The sequence below is a fragment of the Prionailurus bengalensis genome, chromosome D1, assembly GCF_016509475.1.
Source record: "Prionailurus bengalensis isolate Pbe53 chromosome D1, Fcat_Pben_1.1_paternal_pri, whole genome shotgun sequence".
NCBI lineage: Eukaryota > Metazoa > Chordata > Mammalia > Carnivora > Felidae > Prionailurus > Prionailurus bengalensis.
This window is the reverse complement of record NC_057346.1, coordinates 75,018,599-75,042,790: the sequence shown is the minus strand read 5'-3', so window position 1 is coordinate 75,042,790 and position 24,192 is coordinate 75,018,599. Positions and strand designations below refer to the sequence as shown.

The 24,192-nt window shown below is 40.5% G+C and overlaps 1 protein-coding gene across 2 annotated transcripts; it reads left to right on the top strand.

Moving 5' to 3' along the window:
- Window positions 1-1,209: 1,209 nt before the first annotated feature.
- SPTY2D1 (SPT2 chromatin protein domain containing 1) lies at window positions 1,210-23,954 on the top strand. 2 transcript variants are annotated; one of them, XM_043580768.1, is made up of 6 exons: window positions 1,210-2,046; window positions 13,608-13,722; window positions 14,485-16,065; window positions 17,494-17,665; window positions 19,448-19,525; window positions 20,713-23,954. In XM_043580768.1, exons 3-6 carry the CDS (start codon window positions 14,562-14,564, stop codon window positions 20,804-20,806), a joined length of 1,848 nt encoding a protein of 615 aa, XP_043436703.1. In that variant the 5' UTR covers window positions 1,210-2,046; window positions 13,608-13,722; window positions 14,485-14,561; the 3' UTR covers window positions 20,807-23,954. The 2 variants fall into 2 exon arrangements, with proteins under 2 accessions (XP_043436703.1, XP_043436702.1); XM_043580767.1 differs by lacking the exon at window positions 1,210-2,046 and adding an exon at window positions 2,280-2,560.
- The last annotated feature ends 238 nt before the right edge of the window (window positions 23,955-24,192 follow it).

Sequence of the window (24,192 nt, the reverse complement as noted above, 5' to 3'; positions counted from 1 at the left end):
GCAGGGGACTGTGGCCAATGATGGGAATAGAAATGGGTAAAATGGGTGTGGTCCCTGTTCTCACAGATCTTACAGTCTAGCATGAGCAATGACCACAGAGTTAGAAAAAAAAAAAACCCCACAAATATGTAATTACAATCCATGAACGATTCCGCAAAGTTAAACACTGGGGGCTACAAGAATTTACAAAAGGGGTCCTGACCTAGTTCAAAGAAAGCTTCCTTGAAATAATACCTGACATTTCACGAATACTCAGCATACGCCAGTGTATTTGATTGCTGGGGCTACCGTAACAAAGTACCACCAACGGAGTGGCTTAAACAACAGAAACCTATTTTCTCACCATTTTTGAGGCTAGAGGTCTGAGATCAAGTATAGGCGGGGTTGGTTTCTTCTGAGACCTTTCTCCTTGAGTTATAGCCATCTTCTCCCTGTGTTTTCACAAAGTTTTCCTCTGTACCTGTCGACATCCATATTTCCTCTTCTTATAAGGACACCCATCATGTCGGGTTAGGGCCCACTTTAAGGACCTCATTTTAACTTAATTATCTTTTCAAAGACCCTATCTCTAAATATCACATTCTGACATCTTGGGGATTTGGACTTCAACATATGAATTTTGGGGGGCACACAATTGAACCCATAACAGCCAGGTACTAATCTATAGTCCTTACTTGAGTTATTTTACAGCCATCTTATCCTTGTTATTTTCTACATTAAACTGATGTACAGAGAGGTTAAACCTTGCCTAAGGTCATACAATACCTAGAAATCAACAAAACTGGGGCTTAAACCCTGATAACCACTCACTAAAGGCTTGTGATGCTGAAGGATGAGTTAGAGCTGGCCCAGCAGTTTAGAGGGAACATACTAGGCAGAGGGAGAAAGGGGGAAAGGACCTGGAGTGGAAGAGAGCCTGGCACATACGAAGAAGTGAAAAAGGAGAGCTGATGATGTTACAGAAGTGGGCCAGGGCAAATCATGGCAGTCCTTACAAGCCACAGTTAGGATTAAAATTTTGGTCTTTATCCTAAGAACAATCAGAAAACACTGAAAGAGGATTCTACCTGTTGAATAGAGCAAATCACTTGAAGGAAGTTCAAAAATCTTAGTTTTAATTTTTTACACTTGAGGCCCCTGAGGTCTGCTAGTTTTTTCAGTACATTACACGCAAGCTTCTACCTAATCTACTTAAAGTAGGTGGGCATGTATTTGAAAGGAATGCATAGCATAGGTGAGCTGTATGCTATGCTGGGCTCCCCAGAGGGAATGGGGGAATTGAAAATTCCAGGTCTGTCATCAGAGGAAGACTTCATCTTGGTCTGTTGTTTGGGCAGCCTTAAACGGAAAAACGTAGTCAGGGCAACTCAGCATTAAAACTTCAGTTGTAAAGAAGAAGACCAGCTTTGCCTAATATTTTTAAACATCTGTATTGATATATAATTGGAAAATTCACCTGTTCTGAGTGTACAGGGACTTTCAGTAAACTTACAATCATCACCACAATCCAGTTTTGGAACGGGCTTTCCATCACACTGAAAATATCTGCCCTGTTAGCTGGCAGCCAGTCGTGGCCTATTCCCACCCCAGGTCTAATTAGCGTTATTTTACTGAATGAGACTTTACAGGCCCCAGAGACTCTTAAAAGGAACCCAAGACTGGACTCCAAATTAATATGAATATGGGCCATGTATGTTTCGTTAGTGCGCAAGTATGTTCAGACTGGGACTGTATGTAAAGAGTTCCTTCATTTATCCACTACATGGAGCTTATTATCTAGATGGGGCAAAAGCACCAAGCCTGTGTCTCTATACGCGAACGACATGCATGCATCTGCGCAGGAGGTGAGCACACACCTTGTGCCAGGATGTGATGAGTAATGTGTACATGAGAGGACTAGTCGGTGCCATGTGCGCCTGCGCAATTTCGCGAGCGCCTAGGAACCGGTAACTAAAACCCCCTGCCCGAGATCCGTCGGTTCAGCTGCTGGGGCCCTGCCGTTTCGGACCGAGCGCCCACCCGTGACACCCAGCGAACCCAGGCCTGGTAGGTAACCCCCCACCCCCTCGCCTTCCCTACTCAGAGGTCACAAGAAACACCAAGATGGTCAGGTCGCGAGCCCCGGCCTCCAGGGAAGTGGATCTTTCCCTTAGCCACACCCCTCACTTTACTAGGCCGCGTCTCCTTGGTCCGTGAAGGGCCTAGTCCCGCCCCTTCGAGCCGACGCCAGCAGCCACGTACCACGTTTCTACGTGTCTGGAGCCTAAAGGCGGAAGTTACGCCAGGGACTCGAGAGCTGAGCGGCGGACCTAAAAGAATATAGGCCGCAAGAGGAAAGGGGGCGGGCAGACGGCATTGGAAGGCGCCGGAAGTGGTCGTGCTGAGGAGGGGTGGGAGAGGGGTGGGCCAGGCAGTTCACTTGGCTGTAGCTGGGCGCCTCGGTAAGGCGTACTTTCACTTCTTTCCGAGAGCCTGGCCCAGTGTCTCCGCCTCTGTCAACATGGATTTCAGGGAAATTCTCCTGATAGCTTCCAAAGGACAAGGTGTCAACAACGTGCCGGTAAGTACCAGCCGGGCACCAGTGTAGGAGACCCTAATCTTCAAGTTTGGAATTTCTGGCCCGTGGAACTTCCAGGCATCCGCCTATCGACTCCGGGAGAGGGAAGACCTGGACGCCTTGTTTGCTTTTCTTGGGCGTGCATTCTTGGGGAATGGGTAAAAGGGGCTTGAGGTGCGAAGTGGCAGCCTTCCGGCGAGTAGGTTTCTCCGGCTTAGTCACCCCTGCAACGTGGACTTTGCAGTGCGGGTGTTTTAGAGTTGTGTGAAGGCTGGTGAGTGAAACCGTGCCTGGTACATGGTGGAATCCAGCGCTAGTAGTTTCTGGCTTTGGCATAAACTTCAGCCCAAAGGATGGAAAGAAAGCGTGTACGTTGGGGAGTTTCAGGGGTTTTCGGGATGTGGTCTGATAGCCTTTTGGGTGAGTTCCCGCCTAAGATGGGGTCAAACATTGTGTGATTTCTCGAACAAGTTCTCTGATGAGATGATTAAATTAAAACCTCCCAAAGATTTAATAATACCTTATGTATTGGGAAGAGAAGTTGAGCAGATTCCACGAAATCCTTGGCCAACAGAATGGGTAAGTTATTCAACTTCCGTTTACTTGTGGCCTTCCAGGTTTGCCTTTGTTTGAAATCTATGTCCCATTTGCTCAGTAATTTTGCGAATTCGCCCGTATTCGCAGAGCGATGTAAGACTTTAAAAATCTACACGCTGAAGTGGTGGAGAGTGCCTAGTCTGCGGGGTGTAGCTGTTTTGCATAAACTAATCATTTCTGGATCCTCAGATGGTACCCACAGCACAGCTGTAAACCGACAAATTGCATTGTGATACTTGCGGTTTGAGCAGTGAAGTATAGACCTCGAACAGCTCTCTGTCAAAGTTCAACTGGAATTTATTGAGCTCTCACTATGCGTTCTGCATTTCTTAGATTTTTGTGTATTTGCAGTGTTTTGTTTTTCCCACTTCTACACTTTTCTTGTCTTCTGAGTCTGGCCCATTCTTTTACCCTTTGAAAATATTGATTTGAAGATAGTAAAATAATTGGTAAATGAAACTGGTATCTGTCATTTTAATATTTATTAAATTCCCATATATTCATCTTTCATCCCAAGTACGCTGAATAATCATCCCCCCTAAGCCATGAGCCCGAAGATCTGTATGTTGAACTTATGGGCTTAAACCACTGAAACCTTGAACAACCAAATTTATTTTCTGCAAATTATGTACATTTCCTAGACAGGTCAATATTGGATCCCGTAACCATTCATCTTTGCATAATTAGGTCCATATTTTATTCTAGATCTTCTTGAATTTCAGTGGAGGTCAAAAATAGGTAATACTAGCTTTGATACCCAGTAATATTCTGAGGGAGAATCAGAACCAAGTTATTCTAAAAACCAGATATTACTAGAGCAGATGATTTCAAAATCTGTGTATGTTTTAGAATATGTACATTATCAACAAATCTATTAAATAACAAAGATTGGAAGCAGAAAAGAAAGGTGAATTGGTGAGATCATTTAAAATTTAGTAAATGAATATAGGCATATATTTTATGAAAGCATACTTTCCCCTCCCCACCCTCAACCCCCACAAAAAGCTAGAAAGCCTAGAAGTTTGATTTAGTTAGCATTCTGATCCTTTTTTTTTTTTTTACATCAGATGAATGTGTCACAGAAGAAACTATTGAGAAACAGAGCAAGACAGTTAAATTTAATCCATGATCTTGTTTTCACTTGGTTTATCTAATTATTCTGTTACTTTGCTTTATCAGCTCAAAGTAAATAAAGCCTCTGAGAGCACACCATCAGTTGTGAAATATATATTGTACAGTGTGATAAACTGTGGCAAAGCAGGTATCCTTGTAAACCATCATCCAAGTCAAGAAACAACAATTCAGTCATACACATGCACCCCATGTTTGACATAAGCTGTATTGACTGAATGATGGTCTGAGAACCACAGAGGCTTTGCATCCCACTCTAGTGCTTGGTTCATATTTTCCTTTTAGCCATCTTCTTCCCCACCTTCCATTTCCATCTTATCAGAGCTGATGTTGAGATTTCAGTCTTCATTGTTCATAGCTATGTCAGACTTTGCTACAGAAAGGAACTATGGTGACTAGCACTGATTAACTCCAAGGAAGGCTAAAATATAAAACACCTGGACAGCCACTTTGAATTTTTGTTTTTTAAGTTTATTTATTTTTGAGAGAGAGAGAAAACAGAGAGAGAGAGAGAGAGAGAGAGAGAGAGAGAGAGAGAGAGAGAGAGAGAATGAATCCCAAGCAGGCTCTGCACTCTCAGTGCAGAGCCCGACACGGGGCTCATCTCAAAACTGTGAGATCATGACCTGACCCAACATCAGGAGTTGACACTTAACCAGCTGACCCCAGGTGCCCCTCCAGGGCTTCACTTTTAAGAGGTATCTATTGTGTCTGGTTTGAGAAGCAATGAACATTTCTGTAATGGAAACTCTTTTCTGTTGTTTCTTTTCAGGAGAAATAGTTATTTTTATAATGTTTTATTAAAACAAAGGAAGGATTGCATCATGCCTAGCAATATTAGGCATGCTATCATTTCCCAGTGGAAAACTGAATTTAAAAAACAGCTGATCAAGGTGATGTAACCAGTTATCATCGCAAGCTCTGTTTATATTTAAAGGAGAAAAGATATTTTTGGTAACCTCGGACTTGTACTTAAAATTTTTCTCCCTGGTTCCTCTAGCGAAAAACAAGTATCTTGATAGAATGGTAGAGCTTAGAATATGGGTCTTGTAGGTTGTAAGTAACTAATTGATGACTTATGTGGCTTTCTCACAGTCATACTGTGAAAATCATCCCGGAGAAGATGCTGTCGCTCTGGTGTGATCGTCAACTCAAAAAGTAAAGACGAAGCATTTATGTGGTACTAAACATATGAGGATTTGGGGGCTATAGCCCCTTGAGGATAAGAATGTCGGTACTGGGAAAGGAGCTCAGGGACTTTAACTGGGGTGGCAAGTTCAGATGTCCTGAGGGCCAGGTAGATAATGTAAGTTCTTAAAGTAGCCTGGATATGAAATGATAATAATGGAAGCTCTTGAAGTAGTCTAGATATAAAATAATAGGTGTCAAGCTCTGCATTCAAAAGAAGCCTACCGTGTGCTACAGTAGTTATATTTCCTTTGAAAGAACAGTATGGGCCAACAAAAACGTTTCTGCAATCACTTTGCAACTTTTGATTTATTGGCTATAACTGGATTGCTCCCATGCTTGGATCTGAAGAGGAGTTTGCCAGGGCCTGAAGTAGCTCTGAATTGCTAGCCTGGGGGGGGGTAGTACTATTTAACCAGTGTTGGAAGGAGAGGGTCTTTTAGAAACTCTACCACCAGAGATTGTTATTTTTCTTCCCGTCACTACCTAAGAGAATCTCTTTCTGAATAATAATGATAACAACAACAACTGCCATTTATAATGCTTACTTGGTGCCAGGCACTGTTCTAACCACTTTATGTACATTGATTAATTCAATCACTGTGATGACCATATAGGGAAGGTTGTTTCATGGATAAGGAAACTGAGGCCTAGAGAGATGAGGAAACTTGTCCGAAGTCATTCAGCCAAAAAGTGACAGGGCTAGTAACGGTAGAGCAGAGAATTTTATACAGGCTAACTGGCTCAGGAGTTCTTGCTCTTAATCATGACCCTGTGCTATGTGAAGAGTCTATTGGATATGAGGACAGTTGTTCATTTAATAAAGCCTGAACCCATCCAGCTTCCTACCCTCAACTCCAGCCCAATATAATATAGCCTTAGGCAATAACTGTTGGTTTTTATGGCACTTGTCAATGTACAGTAAAGTCTGATGGGAGAGAAATTTAAAGGGCAAACCAACAGCATTTGGAAATTGGTGGGTAGAGAGAGACTTACAGCCTGTGGTGGGAGAGTGCCAGTATGGTTGACAGAAATAGTGTGAGAGTGAGGGTGGATAAGATAGAAAGTTAAGTGGTGGACCTATTGGAGGTCATGGCACCATCCAAGAAGCAGATGGAAATTTGGGAAGGGTGTTTAAGATTGAGGTTAGAGGGGCACCTGGGTGGCTCAGTCGGTTAAGTGTTTGACTCTTGGTTTCGGTTCAGGCCATGATCTCACAGTTCATGCGTTCGGCCCTGTGTCTGTCTCTGGGCTGACAGTGCAGAGTCTGCCTGGGATTCCCTCTGCACCCCCTCCCCCCCCCCCCCACATCCCCCTACTCGCTCGCTCTCTCTCTCAAAGTAAACATAAAAATTGAGGTTAGAGCTGGATGAAAGTGTTGGGATTAACGTAGAAGTGAGACATATAGTGGGAATACTCTTGAACCTGAGTCAGGAGACTTAGATTCTAATTCACACTCTGTTACAAATTGTGAGTGGCAACCAGTTAATACACACTTGTGCTTTTTGGGCCACTTCTAACGTAGAGGTTGGGCTAGGGACTCTGAGGTACCTATCTGATGCTACATTTTATAATCAGGTATATTTTTATAAACACAATAATAGTAAATTTACATTTGACCCTATAGCAATCCTGAATAGCGTGCTTTTTGACTGTTTTATTTTCATTCTCTTAGCCACCCAGCTAAGCAAGCCTAATGCAAACCATTCATTTTCCAGGCCTGCATTTATTCCCTATGATGTTTTGTGAAATTGTGTAGTATTATTAAACTCAAAGATATATTCTTTGAATATTCCTAACTCTAATAATAAGTCTCTAATATGTATAAAGCCATCAGGAAATTTATATTTTCTACAATTACAACAATATGTTGTTCTCTCCTGAGTAAAGAACAACTTTCAAGAAGGGATTGACTATTGATTCCAACGTAACGTATTTGGTTAGCGCATATTTCCAGAACAGAAAACTCCTCATTTTCCTAATCTGACCATGACAGTATAATTCCAGTGCAAGGAACACATATGTCTTAAAGTGAGTTAATGTTTTCTAGGTCTGTTGGCTTCAGAATTACAAATCTTGGCAAAATCTCTGATACTGTATTTAAATGGCATAAGCTTCACTGCTGTGGATCATTCATTGGGGTCCAGCAGAATGACTGAGTTGGCTTGCAGTATAATAAAATGGATACACTTAGGATAAAAGAAACTCTTGTCCAGCTGCTTTTCATGAAGCTCAAACAATGAAGCAGCCTGGTGCCTTGAATCAGATTCAGAATTGGTGGGTGCATCTCAATGTGCTGCTGCTAGAGCTAAATGTGACCATCTGATGCAGGAGAAAGTGCCAAATAGTTCTTCTGCTTTATTAAATAGAATATAATGTAATCCCGGCCTGAGGCTTTTTATTTTTATGTCTTTAAAAAAGCATTGTTCTCTACTGGGCTACCCCTTTGGGCGGAGGGGATTATCTATTACAATATTCTGTTACAACAAATCTCAGATCTTTCAACTGAACAGAGTGTGACTGCAACCCCTTTTAAAAAGGTCTGGCTAGCTCAAGGTTAAGAAGATCTATAGCCCTGTACCCAAGAGAAATGAGGTTCACACACACAAAAACTTGTACACAAGTGTTCATGGCAGCATTATTCATAATAGCCAAAAAGTAAAAACAAATACCCATCAACTGGTGAATAGATAAAATGTGGTAAATCAGCACAGTGAAATATTCAGCCATAAAAAGAAACGAAGTACTGATCCATGTTACAAACATGGATCTTGAGAACATTGTACTAAGGGAAACTACCAAGATACAAATGGCCACTGTATCAGTCAGGGCTCCCCAGAGAAGCAGAACCAGTTGGATTTATTTTAGGAAATTGGTTCATGTTATTGTGCGGGCTGGCAAGTCTGAAATTTGTAGGGCCAATACCTTCTTCTCTGAGAAAACTCAGTTTTTGCTCTTAAGGCCTTCAACTGATTGGATGAGTACCATCCACATTATGGAGGGTAATCTGCTTTACCTCAGGTTAGCTGATGGTAGATGTTACCCACACCTGCAAAATACCTTCACGGCCACACTAGATTAGCGTTTGATTTAAATAACTGACTGCTATAGCCTAGCTGAGCTGGCACGTAAAACTGACCATGGCAGCCACACATATTGTAGGATTTCATTTTGTTTCTTTGAGAGTTTTTGAGAAAAAAAAAAAAAAAATAGAAAAGCCAACACTGACATCAAAGTAAAATTACATTATCTCCATTTAAATTTACTTAGGTATTACGTAATTGTCATTTTAAGGTTCTAGGTATATTCTATTTTTACTCCAAAAGAGTTAAAATGATACCTTTGCTGAAACTGAAACACGTAATGGTCGTAGAAACTAATCGTTTCTTAATTTTCCATAAGCCGGGGAAATAATTATAATTTCTCAGTTCAGTGATGTAAGGAACTAACTTACAGAGCATTCTGTCAAGGATATTTTCTAGGCCTTTGAAGGGGTCTATTTTCAAACTTAATAATAGAGTCAAGTGAAAATTAACAAGTGTTTTCAAATTTGAAAAATCTTAATATTTTGTATAATCACTCATATATAGCCATTTGTCTATGGCCTGTAAATTTTCCCTTATATTGTGATAAATATTATTGTATAATGGTACACTGGGTACATGATTTCATTTATATGAAATGTCCAGAATTGGCAAATCCACAGAAACAGAAAGTAGGTTGCCAGGGGCAGAGGGGAGAGAGAGAGGGAATGGGGAATGACTGCTAAAGGGTATTTCTTTTTGGGATAATGTAAATGTTCTGCAATCCAATAGTAGTGATGGTTGTACAACTCTGAATGTACTAAAAACCAATGAATTGTACACATTAAATGTGTGGATTTTATGTGCCTGGGTGATTTGGTCAGTTGAGCATCTGACTCTTGGTTTCCGCTCAGATCATGATCCCAGGGTCATGATCCCATGGGATTGAGCTACATTGGGCTCCAGACTGATAGAGCGAAGAGCCTGCTTAAGATATTCCCTCCCCCTCCCTCTCCCTCCCTCACTTCCTCCCTCCCTCCCACCCACCCACCACCTTTGCCCCTCTCCCCTGCTCACTCATTCTCTCTAAAGTTTAAAAAAAACTTTTTTTTAAAGGATGGATTTTATGGTATGTGAATTGTATCTCAAAACAGTTAAGAAAGAAGAATATTTCCTATGGAGATACAGGACCCCCCCCCCTTTTTTTTCTAACCCCAGATTTCTAGGTTTTGACCTAAAGTTTGCCTAAGAGAATATTTTAATATTTTCCTGGTATCTGCTTTTGAGTGCATCAAGCTACAGCAGATGTAAGAAACTGTTAATTATGACTCAGCTCATGTCAGTGAATAAGATTAAGCCTCATCAAGTTAGGACCTTGCCCTTCTTGTTTCCTAGCAGACCCATGAAATGAGACTTTTAATAGATTTATTGAATCCCTTCTACATCATAGGACAGAACAAAAAGTACTGCAGAGTTGTTGGGGTAAAAGTAAAGTCAGCTTGATAAATACCCTTGAGTATTAAAGGTGCTAAAACAAAAAAGCTGAATTTAAAATTGGCAGTGTGAGTGGTTGAAAATAGGTGGATGCTTTGAAAAAAGCTAAAGTGAACAAATCAGGACTATAGATGCCGGAGAGGATGTGGAGAAACGGGAACCCTCTTGCACTGTTGGTGGGAATGCAAACTGGTGCAGCCGCTCTGGAAAACAGTGTGGAGGTTCCTCAAAGAATTAAAAATAGACCTACCCTATGACCCAGCAATAGCCCCGCTAGGAATTTACCCAAGGGATACAGGAGTGCTGATGCATAGGGGCACCTGTACCCCAATGTTTATAGCAGCACTTTCAACAACAGCCAAATTATGGAAAGAGCCTAAATGTCCATCAACTGACAAATGGATAAAGATGATGTGGTTTATATGTACAATGGAATACTACTTGGCAATGAGAAAGAATGAAATCTGGCCATTTGCAGCAACGTGGATGGGACTGGAGAGTATTATGCTAAGTGAAATAAGTCAGGCAGAGAAAGACAGATACCATATGTTTTCACTCATGTGTGGATCCTGAGAAACTTAACAGAAGACCATAGGGGAGGGGAAGGGAGAAAAAAAAGTTACAGAGAGGGAGGGAAGCAAACCATGAGAGTCTTAAATACTGAGAACAAGCTGAGGGTTGATGGGGGGTGGCGGAGAGGGGAAAGTGGGTGATGGGCATTGAGGAGAGCACCTGTTGGGATGAGCACTGGTTGTTGTATGGAAACCAGTTTGACAAAAAATTATATTTAATATGAAAAAAAGAAAAAGCTAAAAGTAATCTTTGCAATTCTTTTCTGAGTAAATCTGAGAGCCTGAACACTCCACTCCCTTGTTTCTTCTTTGTGTTCTGCCTTTCCTGTATTTTTATGTTCCTTTTTGGCATTTTCCAAAATGCTGTGTGTGTGTGTGTGTGTTTAATGGTTATATTTTAACATGATTTGCAGAAATGTAACTAGCCCTCAAGCCAATCATTTCATGGATATTATTGCTTGAAGTAAAGCTATAATAATAAGTCATAGTGTTAGGTCTATATATTTTCTTTTTTATTTTTTTTTAATTAAAAAAAATTTTTTTTTCAACGTTTATTTATTTTTGGGACAGAGAGAGACAGAGCATGAATGGGGGAGGGGCAGAGAGAGGGAGACACAGAATCGGAAACAGGCTCCAGGCTCTGAGCCATCAGCCCAGAGCCCGACGCGGGGCTCGAACTCCCGGACCGCGAGATCGTGACCTGGCTGAAGTCGGACGCTTAACCGACTGCGCCACCCAGGCGCCCCTATATATTTTCTTAAAATTAGTAAATAATAATGCAGATGGTATACTAAAAGGGCAAAAATCATGCAGGTGTTATGCAAATGACTGAAGCTTAGTAAACTGTACTCCATTGACGCTGTTGGTGCCTGTATGCAGTCGTGAGTAGCTTTTCAGCTAGTCATATCCCATTACCTATCCCTTGAAGTCTCAGGTTAGGAAGAAATGTGTCTATCCTGAAGTCAAATTAGGAAGTGCTTGTTGCTGTAGTATGTAGATAATGAACCAGTGCTGTTCAAGGTAACACTAACATGTATATTGGCATTTGAGGCTGGGCGGGGTTGGGGGGGTTGCTTTGTATAAGCTTTGATTTGGCAGGTGAACATATGGACTAGGTTGTTGGCGGGACAGGAAAATCTTAAGTCTTGGCAAAAAAAAAAAAAAAATCCATCTTTCCTCTTACAAATCTTACTAACTGGATAGGGTGAAGTGAGTATATGTCTCTGCTTATGAGTCTGTGTATATCTTATGCAACTTGAGTCCTATTCATGGTGGCTCTTCCATTAAGAAAATATAAACTTTTTGTAGATAAAGCTTGTGTTTGAGGTTCTTGTAAACGAGGACAACTTATATATAGGCAGTTAGGTAAAGCAGTATTCTCTTTCTCCTCAGTGTGCCCTCCCTCTCCTTTTCTTCTTTAAATATTGGGCTCCAATCCGCAATGGAAAGCATTTACAACTAAATTTACAAAGATAGGGACTTATTACTGGGTTTTATGGTGATTCAACCAAGCTGACTGGGAGAGGAATCTGGGTGCTCTCTTTTGGGATTTCTGTCAGGGATGTGTCAGGTCACAGCATTGCTATCGTGCAGGATTTTCATGCTGGATTAGGGCCTGCTTCACTGGTGAACTAACTTAGCTGGAACTTCCAGTCTGTTTCGGATGTCTTGTATTTGGCTAGCCACATAGTAAGCATGGATCCTTGGCTTTCCTCCCAAGAATTTCATGCACATTTGGGGAGTCTGTTTTTTTGGTTTTTAAGTAGCTGGATTTGTGCTCAGGGGGGTTAGTGTTTCCTTTTTAACTAGCACAATAACAGGTTTAGTGGATAAGAATGTCATCAGCCTAACAAAAGAGGGAGAGCATTTAAAAACTTATTTGCTATCCATAGATTTATTTATTTATTTATTTATTTAATTTTTTTTATATGAAATTTATTGTCAAATTGGTTTCCATACAACACCCAGTGCTCATCCCAACAGGTGCCCTCCTCAGTACCCATCGCCCACCCTCCCCTCCCTCCCACCCCCCATCAACCCTCAGTTTGTTCTCAGTTTTTAGGAGTCTGTTATGTTTTGGCTCCCTCCCTCCCTAACCTTGTTTTTTTTTCCTTCCCCTCCCCCATGGTCTTCTGTTAAGTTTCTCAGGATCATCATAAGAGTGAAAACATATTCTATCCATATATTTAATGTGCAATAGTCCTTGAGATGAATCATCCTGGTCTGAGTTATTCTGTTTATCATACTTCTCTTATGATAGATACTTATACAATGGAAATGTTTTCCCTGTTGTAGTTCAAATTAACTTTACTATGGTTTTAGTCCTTTCCCAGTGTAGTTACATAAAAATCAAAACCCAGATTAATATCATCTGTGCCAGGATAATATTAGTATTTTTTGGGTGATATGGAAACCTTTCTAAAACAGTTTATGTAACAAATTAATATTTAATGAACATAAGAGCTGTGGTTAAAAGTACAGAGAATTGGGCACTTCTTGCTGCTTAGATTTCCTTGAAATGCTTTTTAGCTTTGGTTTGCCACCAGCTTTGCCTATGGTCAAAGTAAAATCTCAGTGTTTTATACTGTAAGCAAAATAACCTGTGTAGCTGTGAGTCTTACTAGAAAATAGTCTGGAATAAGGTATTCAGGAGAGAAAACATTTTATGAGTAGTTTTTTCTGTTTGAAAAGTTACACTTTGAAATGCTTAGTTCTAAAGGTCGATTTTTTTTTATTCAGAATTTTTAAACAGTCCATTCTAAGTGATGATTTCTTTTTAAAAGTCCCCATTTCTCTGAATTCTTCATGTGTGCATTATTTAGGATGTTACAAAGAAATTCTGTACCTAAAAACAGTCATGCGTAATCCTATTTAGACCAAAATTTTATAGCTAAGCTTCCATGTTAGTTATATGATCTCTTATTCAGAATCCGTTTTTCAGTCAGTATGTAAACCTCTCTATTGCTTGGTACAATGCCTTACACCTAGTAGCAAATACATTTGTAAAGTTGAATTGCTTTTAACTTTTACTTTTTTTATTTTTAGAAAAGGTATAGTTTGGCAGTGGGGCCTCCCAAAAAAGACCCAAAAGTCAAGGGTGTCCAATCTGCAGCTGTTCAGGCTTTTCTCAGACGAAAAGAAGAGGAGCTCAGGCAAAAAGGTACATATCTATAGCTTTATTGTCAATTTTAAAGTCTTCTCCCTTCACAACTAGCTTGTACTTAACTAGCGGATGCTTGTAGTAACTTAATAGGCTAAGGGATTTGTGTGCCTGAGTCAGCTGTATTTAGAGCATATTACATGTGTTCTCATGCTGATCATTTGTATGGATGTTATCTTTTATTTCTTCTTAGTGCTTTTGGGGACAGCGGCCATATCTTGCAATTGGCCACACTAGGTCCCAATAAGAACTCCATTCTTTGACCTTCATTCTGAATCTGCTTCTACGTATTTTGTATTTTAATTTTTTTAATTATCAAGAATGCTATCTTAAAGGTTAAAAATAGGGGCAATTTTTGAAGACCAGCAAACTTAAACAGTAGTTTTACCTCATGCAAATGACAAGGAAACTGATTTAATACATTTAAGTATTCATTTATTCATAGTTAATAATGACTGTGAAGTGGTTCCTACTGTTTCCTTAACTTGGTATCTTTATTTGGTATGAATTATTTTCTATATTTAAAGCTAAAACCCCAGTCTCTCGCTTGCTTTGTCATATTGAAAACCCCATATGTAACCCACTCATTATGTAAAGATGACTCAACTGATACTTGTTCAAAGGACTTCCTCCTTTGATTCCTAGATGTCTTCAAACTGTAACTTGAATGTTGCCTGTGTTTTGGCCACCTACTGATTTCGGATGAACATACTTGAGACCTCCAGACCTTGAAATACTTTGTTCTTGTTTTCTCCATTTTAGCTTTAGAGGAGAAAAGGAGAAAAGAAGAACTAGTGAAAAAGCGAATTGAGCTAAAACATGATAAGAAGGCAAGAGCTATGGCCAAGAGGACAAAGGATAATTTCCATGGTTACAACGGGATTCCCGTTGAGGAAAAGTCAAAGAAGAGGCAGGTGATGGAAAGCCACACTAGCCAGGGAACAGAACAAGAGTATGGGATGGAAGAAGATGATGAATTCTTAGAGTACAATCAAGCAGAGTCAGAGCAGGAGTATGAGGAGGAGCAAGAACCTCCCAAAGTTGAAAGCAAACCAAAGGTCCCCCTTAAAAGTGCCCCGCCACTCATGAACTTCACTGATCTACTCAGGCTGGCCGAGAAAAAGCAGTATGAACCAGTGGAGATCAAGGTAGTGAAGAAAACAGAAGAGCGGCCTATGACTGCAGAAGAACTTAGGGAGCGAGAATTCCTTGAACGGAAACAGAGGAAAAAGAGAGCTGAGACAGATGCAAGACTACCTCCAGCCAAAAAGGCACCTTCTCAGAAAGAAAGTGTGGGCACAAAACTTGGCAAGCACCCTTCCTCCAGGGGTACACCCCTCCCTCATGCTGAGAAGAAATCCAGACCCAGTACAGCCAATGAAAAACACTTAAGTGTGTCTTCATCCAAATCCATGCCAGGAGAGAGGACCAAAGCAGGATCTGGCAATTGCTCCCAGCCCTTACTTCGAGAGGGCCATGACAGACCTGTTTTCAATGGGGCTGGAAAGCCCCACTCCAGCACCTATTCACCAAGTGTCCCAAAGACTTCTGCTAAAGGGCCTCAGAAATCTGCTACTGAGCACAAAGCCAAAAAATCTCCTCCCCATCCTAGCCATTCCAGGCCTGGGCCTGTGGTTACCCCACACAATAAAGCCAAGGGTCCAGGTGTCGTCAGGCAGCCAGGCAGCAGCTCCAGCTCAGCTCCCGGGCGGCCCAGCACAGGGACTGCTCGGCCCACAGTTAGTTCTGGCCCCATGCCCAGGCGCCAGAATGGCAGCCCCAGCTCAGGACCTGAGCGATCAGTCAGTGGGACCAAGAGGCCAGCCAGTGACTTAAATCTCTCTGGACGGACACTCAGTGGTACAAGTGGCCCTGGGCATCCTGCAAATAGCTCAAGTGGACCTGGACGACCCACCACTGGCTCAGGTGATTCTAGGAAGTCTTTGGGCAGCTCTGGTGGCCCTGGGCGGCCTGTGAGCAGTCCGCATGACCTCCGACGACCAGTGAGTGGCTCTGGCCCCCCTGGGCGGCCAGTCAGTGGTCCTGGGCGGCCAGTCAGTGGTCCTGGGCGGCCAGTCAATGGCCCTGGGCGGCCAGTCAGTGGCCCTGGGCGGCCAGTCAGTGGCTCAGTTCCAGCCGGACGGACGGTCAGTAGTTCAGGCCCTGGAAGACCAGTGAGCAGCTTGGGACCTGGGCGAACAGTTAGTAGCTCCGGTCTCCCCCTAAAACCCAAGTGTACCGTTGTCTCAGAAACAATTTCTTCCAAGAATATAATTAGCCGATCCAGCAATGGACTGATGAATGGAATGAAGCCTTCCTTATCTGGCTACAGATCTGCCCAAGGTAAAACTGTCCTTCACCCTAAGGATATTGACTTGTTACTAGGAAATTGGAAAGAGTACTTTGTTTTACATAAACTGAGACCCTGTGAACCCTTCCATGTGCCCTTTAATGTACTCCTGTATTGATAGAATCCTGATGCTCTGTCTCTCTTTGTGCCTGAGAGTCCCTTTAGTGATCATAACTTGGAAAAGGCTTTAGAAAGAGAGTTATCTAGGACCCTCTGTGTTCACCCCTGTAACGTCTCCAAGTGCATGAAACTTGGCTATGTGATTTGTGAGACAGGATGAGTGAATATGCCTTATATGGTTCAATGAATTAATTCATCTTTACCTTTTCATGAGAACTAGAGAGACCTTTCTTCAAAAGTTGGAGTGTATTTGTAAGCTCGAAGCCTTTGGTGCATTATTTATTCATCAGATACTTTTTAAGTATCCACAATGTACCAGGAACTGCCCTTGTGTTTCTGCTCCTTGTAGTGGGCAGCCCATCAAGGCCCTAGCTACTGGTCCTTTATGAATCTACTTAGGTAAGATTCCATGCTTTAACTTCTTAGTTCAGCTAGAACATTGGTTCTCAACCAAGGATGATTTTGATGCCCAGTGAACATTTGGCAGTGTCTGGAGACATTTTTGACTGACACCACTGGGCCCAGGGGATGCTACTGGTATCTAGTAGAGAGAGGCCAGGGATGCTGCTGTTATACTATAGGACACAGGAGAGTCTGCTCACAAAGAATGATCTGGCCCAAAATGTCAACAGTGCAGAAGTTGAGCCGAGCTAAGGAGACAAGCCATGCGTATTAAAAACAACTGTAGATCAATAAAAGGAGTGTCTGTAATCAAGGACTAGAAAGCAGTTGTTCCCAGATGCTGTTCTATTGATCATTGCCTGTCTTTTGCAAAGTTTTATTCAGTCTTTTGGCAAAATGACAAAATAATGATAATGTAGTGATTTTCTTTTAAAGTCAGACTTACTCATTTCAATAATTATCCATAATTCTGGGAATCTTTCATACTTTGTTGGACTTCTAAAAAAAAAAAGGAATGAAATTGTGATAATAGATGGTAGGTTGTTACTTTTGGTGTCTTTTTCATGGCAGAATTAAAAGTTAGAGATCCTGTAAGCTATTTGTAATTTTCTTTTTAATTTTATCAGTCTTTTAAATCCAGAAGGAAGGCAGCTGTTAGGCTACAAGATGTGACAGATGCTTCTGGTAAGCCCTGGGATAAATAGAAATTCTACTCCTTGTAGACAACATGAAGCAGCAGGGATGATTTCGTAATGAGTCCATGCTATGGGCCAGTTTGCTGGCTCTGGTTTTTGAGGATACTGTCTTAATGAATTCTTAAAATCTCAGTTTATGTAAAACTTTGTTGGGACTATTTTCAGTTTTAATGCTCCTATAAATAATGACTTTTCTATTCTTAGGTCCTCAAAGGCTTCCCTTCCCTAGTGGTTACAAAAGGCAACGAGAATATGAAGAGGAGGAAGATGATGATGAATATGACTCTGAAATGGAAGATTTTATTGAAGATGAAGGAGAACCTCAGGAAGAAATATCCAAGCACATTCGAGAAATCTTTGGCTATGACCGAAAAAAGTAAGGCTATAGGTGGTTTAGATAAATGATATACTTATTTTGAATGACTCGTGCTATGGGGGAAAAGCAAACATTAATAGCAGAGGCATTGAATAAAATTCTTAATTAGGGACCATTGGATGATTGTTTAAGATTTACTCTTTTGGCACCACCTAATGGTTAACTCAGAATTTTTTGTGTGGTTGCATGCCAAAAAATACCTTTTTAAACTGTTGCCCTTGTAAGATGTATATTTAATGAGAGTGAAGCAGCTTACTGGAATAGAACTAGATTGGCTTTGAACTCAGAAAGCCATCCACAGACCCATGTTGAAAGCTAGTCTGATCTGACATCACAGACCTGTGTTGAAAGCTGGTCTGATCTGACATCTGCTTTTCTTTGATGTAAAAAGCTTTACTGCTCAAAAGTGTGGTCCCTGGACAGCAGTCAGTATGGGACCAACATCACTGACATCACCTGACAACAGCGTTAAGAAATGCAGGCTCTCAGGCCCTACTTCAGAGCTACCAAATCTAAATCAGCTTTATACGGTTCCCAGGTAATTCAAATGCACATTAAAGTTTGAGAACACTAGTATAGATGAAAGATCAGGGTTTGAATAGAAGTTCTACCACTTCCTAGCTGGATAAACTTGAGTAAATTATTTTCAGAATGACATCTGGAAGGATTAAATGAGATAAAACAGAAGGGACATATGTTTTATATGTAAAACAGAAGGGATAGTGCATATCGGTTGACAGTTGCCCTCTCCTTTAAAGCCATGGATATGAGAAATTAGAAGGCAATCCTGAGAAAAAGTGTTTAAAAAAAAATTTTGGTAAAAAGAGTAGTAAAAAGAATTGGAATAAAAATCAGATTTAAAAATCTAATATTAATGGGGCACCTGGGTGGCTCAGTTGGTTAAGTGTCTGACTTTGGCTCAGGCCATGATCTCCCAGTCTGTGAGTTCAAGCTCCGCATCGGGCTCTGTGCTGACAGCTTAAAGCCTGGAGCCTCCTTCAGATTCTGTGTCTCCCTCTGTCTTTGCCCTTCCCCCACTCACTGTCTGTCTCAAAAGTAAATAAACATTAAAAAAAAATTTTTTTTTTTTTAACATTTATTTATTTTTGAGACAGGGAGAGATAGCATGAACAGGGGAGGGTCAGAGAGAGATGGAGACGCAGAATCTGAAGCAGGCTCCAGGCTCTGAGCTGTCAGCACAGAGCCCGACGTGGGGCTCGAACTCACGGACCGTGAGATCATGACCTGAGCCGAAGTCGGCCGCTCAACCGACTGAGCCACCCAGGCGCCCCATAAAAAAAAATTTTTTTTAATAAAAACCTAATATTAGTAATGTCATTGACTAGTTATATGTTCTTGGTCAAACCATTAATTTGCCTGCTTCAGTCTGTGTTCTAAAGTCCTTTCTCACAAAGCTCAAATGAGATTAATATGTACAAAATGATTTCCATATATGGTGTGCTTTCAGGATTTTAATATAAACTATTCTGTAACTAGAGGCGAGTGAGGTGAGTAAGCATTGTTGGATTGAGTACCTTCATTGACATTAGATTCAGGAATAATTGCCTTCAGGGAGTAGTGAGGGCTCATTTAATTTGCCTTGACTTCAGAAACCCACTGCTACCCGTCCTCTGCCTCTGTCACTCCTTGCCAAAGAAAGAAGAGTAATCCTGTGTTTTTTATTAGTTATAAAGATACTGATTTTTAAAACAGGAGGATGCAGTTCCTAAATATTTGGGAATTTGGGTGTTTTCCCTAACAACATTGATTTCCTCTTATCAGATACAAAGATGAAAGTGATTATGCCTTACGTTACATGGAGAGTAGTTGGAAAGAGCAGCAGAAGGAAGAAGCAAAGAGGTAAGCACAAAACTGAACACATTTGTGCAGAAATGTCCTAATCGTTCCTTTCTGTTTGCTGCTTCAGTTACACCATTGGGAGCAGAGGTTTGGGGCCCCTCGCTTCTGAATTCCCATCCTGGTTACTTGCTGTGGGACTTTAGACAAATTCCTTAGCCTTTCTAAATCTGTCTTCTTGGGGCACCTGGGTGGCTGAGTCAGTTAAATATCCGACTCTTGATTTCAGCTCAGGTCATAGTCTCACGGTTCATGGGTTCAAGGCCTGCGTGAAGCTCTGTGCTGGCATTGTGGAGCCTGCCTGGGATTCTCTCTCTCCTCTTTCTCTGCCTCTCCCTCCCCTGCTCTCTCTCTCTCAAAAATAAACAAACTTAAAAAAAATTTTTTTTTCAATCTGTCTTCTCATGGGTAAAATGAGAATTTACTCTTTTTACCCATTGAGGTATCACATTAAGTATACAAGTTGCTTAGTGCGGTGCCTCACCTATATAGGCACACAGTCAGTGCTGGAGGCCTCCTCTGATCCCATTGTAACAAGTTCCTTGTTTTTCTTTCCCCATCTTTAATTCCCTTTCTACATCAAACACATCTCAGTCTTGCTGACCTGTACCACTGCTGGCCATAGGGACCTGATGAGGAATATGAAATTCTTTCTGTCTAATTCCTATTTGGCTACCTGATAATAAAATTCATGATAAGTTCTTAGGGTAGGGTAACAGGAGATTGCTTTGTTTATAGTGTTAACTTGGTAAGATAATTCCCCTCAGTCTCAACCCAGAATATTAAACCTCTTCCCTCTTTGCCTTCCCTTCATGTAACTACATAAAATACCCAACTAAAGTGATGCGAAGGGATAAGAATAGAATGTTATTTATTGAATAAATTTTCTTTTATTTCTAAAAGCCATTGTGATAAACAATTTATATTTTATTACTTTAATGGGAATGTTAAGGTATTTTATGTTGAGGTTTTATGTGAGGTCTTTTTTCTGCTAGAAGTTGAATCAGTGGCCGAGGTTCCTAGTAAAAAATATTCCTGCTAGTTTGTTTTCAGTGGTAAAGCCTTGAGGCGTTTTTAATGCCTCAGCACATTCCATATGAGCTCCCAGTTGAAATTTCATTCTTAATTTTTAAAGAGGCTGGTAATGCCATGTATATTGACAAGTACTTTTCTTTTTTTGTGTGTGACAGTTTAAGACTAGGTATGCAGGAGGACTTAGAGGAAATGAGACGTGAAGAAGAAGAAATGAAGCGTCGAAAGGCCAAGAAGCTGAAGAAGCGTTAGCTGCTGCTTTTATTATTTTTGTGAAATTCTGGAGACACTCTGCTGCCAGGAGGTCCTGCCTTCAGAATGAAGAAGCCCCTTTATGATTTTAATTTCTACTTGGGTACTCAAGGAGAAGGAATGCATACTGTTATTTGCAGGCTGTCGTTGGAGCATAAAGTATTTTCAGATACTTTCCAGGGTTAAACCTAATGCAGATGATAGAATGCCCAGTGAGCGTGCTTATGCAGTTAACTGTTCACAGGTGCCCGCCTTGATCCTGATGAGCTATGCACTCTAACGGGGGCCGCTCACTGTCAGCCAATCTTACATTGTTCCTTTGCTATTTTGAAAAGGAAAAAAAAAAAAAAAAAAAAAAAGGATTGCCTCTTCATGTTCTGCTGATGTGTGAGTAGAGCACTGCCCAGCTCCCAATCAAACTTTGTCTTTTAATGAGGAACCTGGCCCTTCCATGAATGTTGCCAGCAATAAAGTGACCTGTCCTAATGTATATGTTTGGATTGAGAACTTGAAAATGTAGAGTAGGCTCTATAATTATCGTATGGATGTCATCTCTGTGACTTTGAAGTAAAAAGTAGAATAAATTATATCGTATTTTACATTATTCATGGATTGGATGCCGAGCATTCTTATTCACTAATTTAGGTGGTAAGGCAATTAACGAATTTTTTTTTTCCAGTTAAAATACAAGTTATGCCATTTAGTTTAAAAATAATCTGTTTCCAGGTTTTCCTTTCAAATTTACTGTTACGTTGGCTTTAGCGTAAAATAGACAAGGTCACTGTGCTGATTGATTTTTATCTAAGAAAAGTCATTTTTATACTGAGGAAAAATGCTTATTTTATTCAAACATTAGATTTGGAAGAGTAATAGTTTAAAAAATAAGGAAGTGACATGTGAGACTCCCCTCCTCCCTCTCTATAAAGATATTTTGGAAAAAGGTGCCCCTGTACCTCTTGATGTTAACGACTGCATTTTATCTTAAATTCTTTAGCAATTAATGCCAAAAGCCAAAAACTAAATTCACGTGTATTGAGAGCACCACCTTCTCTTTTTGCCCATATTGCACTTTTATTTCGAACTATGCACTGTGAAGAGATTTTTTTCCCAGGTAGAAAAGGACGTTCCCTGCTGCTGGTGCTTTACCGGGCTGTGGAACTTTCTTCATTCTCACTTTTTTCCAAGTCCTGTTTTTACACTTGAGATCTCTTAAGCCTCAAACCCAGGCAATTCCAATCAGGCTGACCTAGGTTCTGGCTGGAGAGAAGCCAAGTCTCAAGGAAAAGTCAGCAACAGAAAATGAGATATGATGACGCTAGAGAGCTTTTGTCCTTAATTCTAAATATGGAGGGTTGGGGACAGTGGGACATAAGCTTGAAGAACAGTTCCAAAAGTTGTTTTGGTGTATTCTTTTTTATCCATAAAGCTTTCTTTATTCTCCAAGTTTGGGTGGTATACATTACTGTTGTTACCTCCCTTAATGGGACAACCATTTGACCTAGTCCCTTAAGACTCTGACTCATTTCGAATTGAGTTTCACATTTCGAAAGTGCAAGCATTTAACTTTGAAGCTGGATCCTCTGAAAGAGGTCTTCATCACCAGGAGTAACACTCTAATGATCTACATAGAATTGTCACACTGGCAGAAAATCCTGTTGACTGCCTCTCGCCCATCTCAAAATATCTTCCGTGAAATTGATTTAAGGGTAGTGTGGTGTTCCACGTAATAAAACAGGTTTGGAACATTATTTCCTTTGCTGTCACTTTTGTGCTTCCTCCCGCCCCACCCCTACAAAAGTTGTTTTCTGGGCTATATTTTTTCAGTATTTAGACTCTTTGAAAATCTATTACAATCAAGTGCTTATCATAGCTGAAAGATTTCTGGTGGCTTAACGTTTACTAGCACTTTACTCGACGTGCAGTTATTTGTACAGAAAGGCACCACTGTGCTAGATAAAAGTCCTAGAACTTCATAGGAAGAGTCAGGTCGTGTCCTTAGGCATCTACCACTTTTGAGTGCATGTCTTCTACAGATGTTGATTATATTATTCCTCGGCATCAACATTATAAAAGGGCACTTCTGTAGCTCATTTAAAAAGAAAGTCCTGAGAAAGTCTTTTAAATTCATCTTGGCCTTGTTTCCAAATCCTGTCTTCCGTTTTGTTCTGCAATTCCTGACGGCTCTTACAAAAAGCTCACAAACCTTTGAAGAAACTGGAATAAGCTGTTATTTTATAAAGGTTTACAAATTAAGTGCTTGGTTTTTAATGTATCCTCTACTGTTTTGATTTTCAGATTTTATTAATTCAATATCTGAAGATGTGCCTTTTATTGGGTAATGTTAATTCACGAATGTAGTAATGTTATTTCACGATTGTAATGTTACATGATCATGGGTGTGGCATTCTCTAACAGATGATGTGAAAAGAAAGTAGTTTTCATAAAACTCATATGGCTCTGATTGCACAGTCCCACTTGCTTTTGATATTGCTATGTCAAAGCAAGGGGCACTCTTCTTTTAAGGCTACTTTCAAAAACTTGTCTTTGTATTTTCTCTAAACTATAAATGCAATTACGTCCATTTGGAGGCCAGGGTACCACATGTCACAGACAGCCTTACATGTGTGCCATGAGAAGGTTCAAAGACTGTTAACAAAAAAGAAAGTCTATGGGAACTCGAAATACCATTTTTTTAATGTTACCCCAAGATTTTCTCCAAGAAATTACTGTTTTGTATTTTGTAACTTAAAAGCAGCTATTAGTACATTTCTGAGATATAGCAGGAGACCAAAACATGTTTGGAAAGAGAATAAATATATGAAGAGAAACTGGTTGGTTTATTTTCAATGTGCTGAATATATTAGACTACTATTTATTTTGTGAGTGGATGTGATAAAATAAATATTCAGGTGTTTAGTGTATGATTAAGAGTGGGATATAGATTTCTTTGAAGTTATTAAATCCATCATGTCTTTTACATAATGGACAAATCAAGTTTAAAAAAAAAAAAAAACATTTACATAGTTTAGCTTGTTTTCTGGTGCTGTTGACCTGCAAGAGAATCTACTTTTGCATATACAGGTGAAAGTTTTGCAATTTATGTATAAAAGAAATTGTAGGCATTAAAAATATTTTATTGATATTTTCACTGGTTTGCATTTATTTACCAAAACTCAGATATTCCTTCTTTCATCACCCTGAACATTTTTCCAGGTAGAAACCTCAGTAGACTGACTCATCAGACTTGAGATGGGGTGTGCTTCCTTACACACACACACACACACACACACACACACACTCACAGACACATACACACACACACCTGTTCATTCCCTCTGACGCATTGACCTCTGCTCAACCCCCACAACTGACCCATCTCCCCGCAC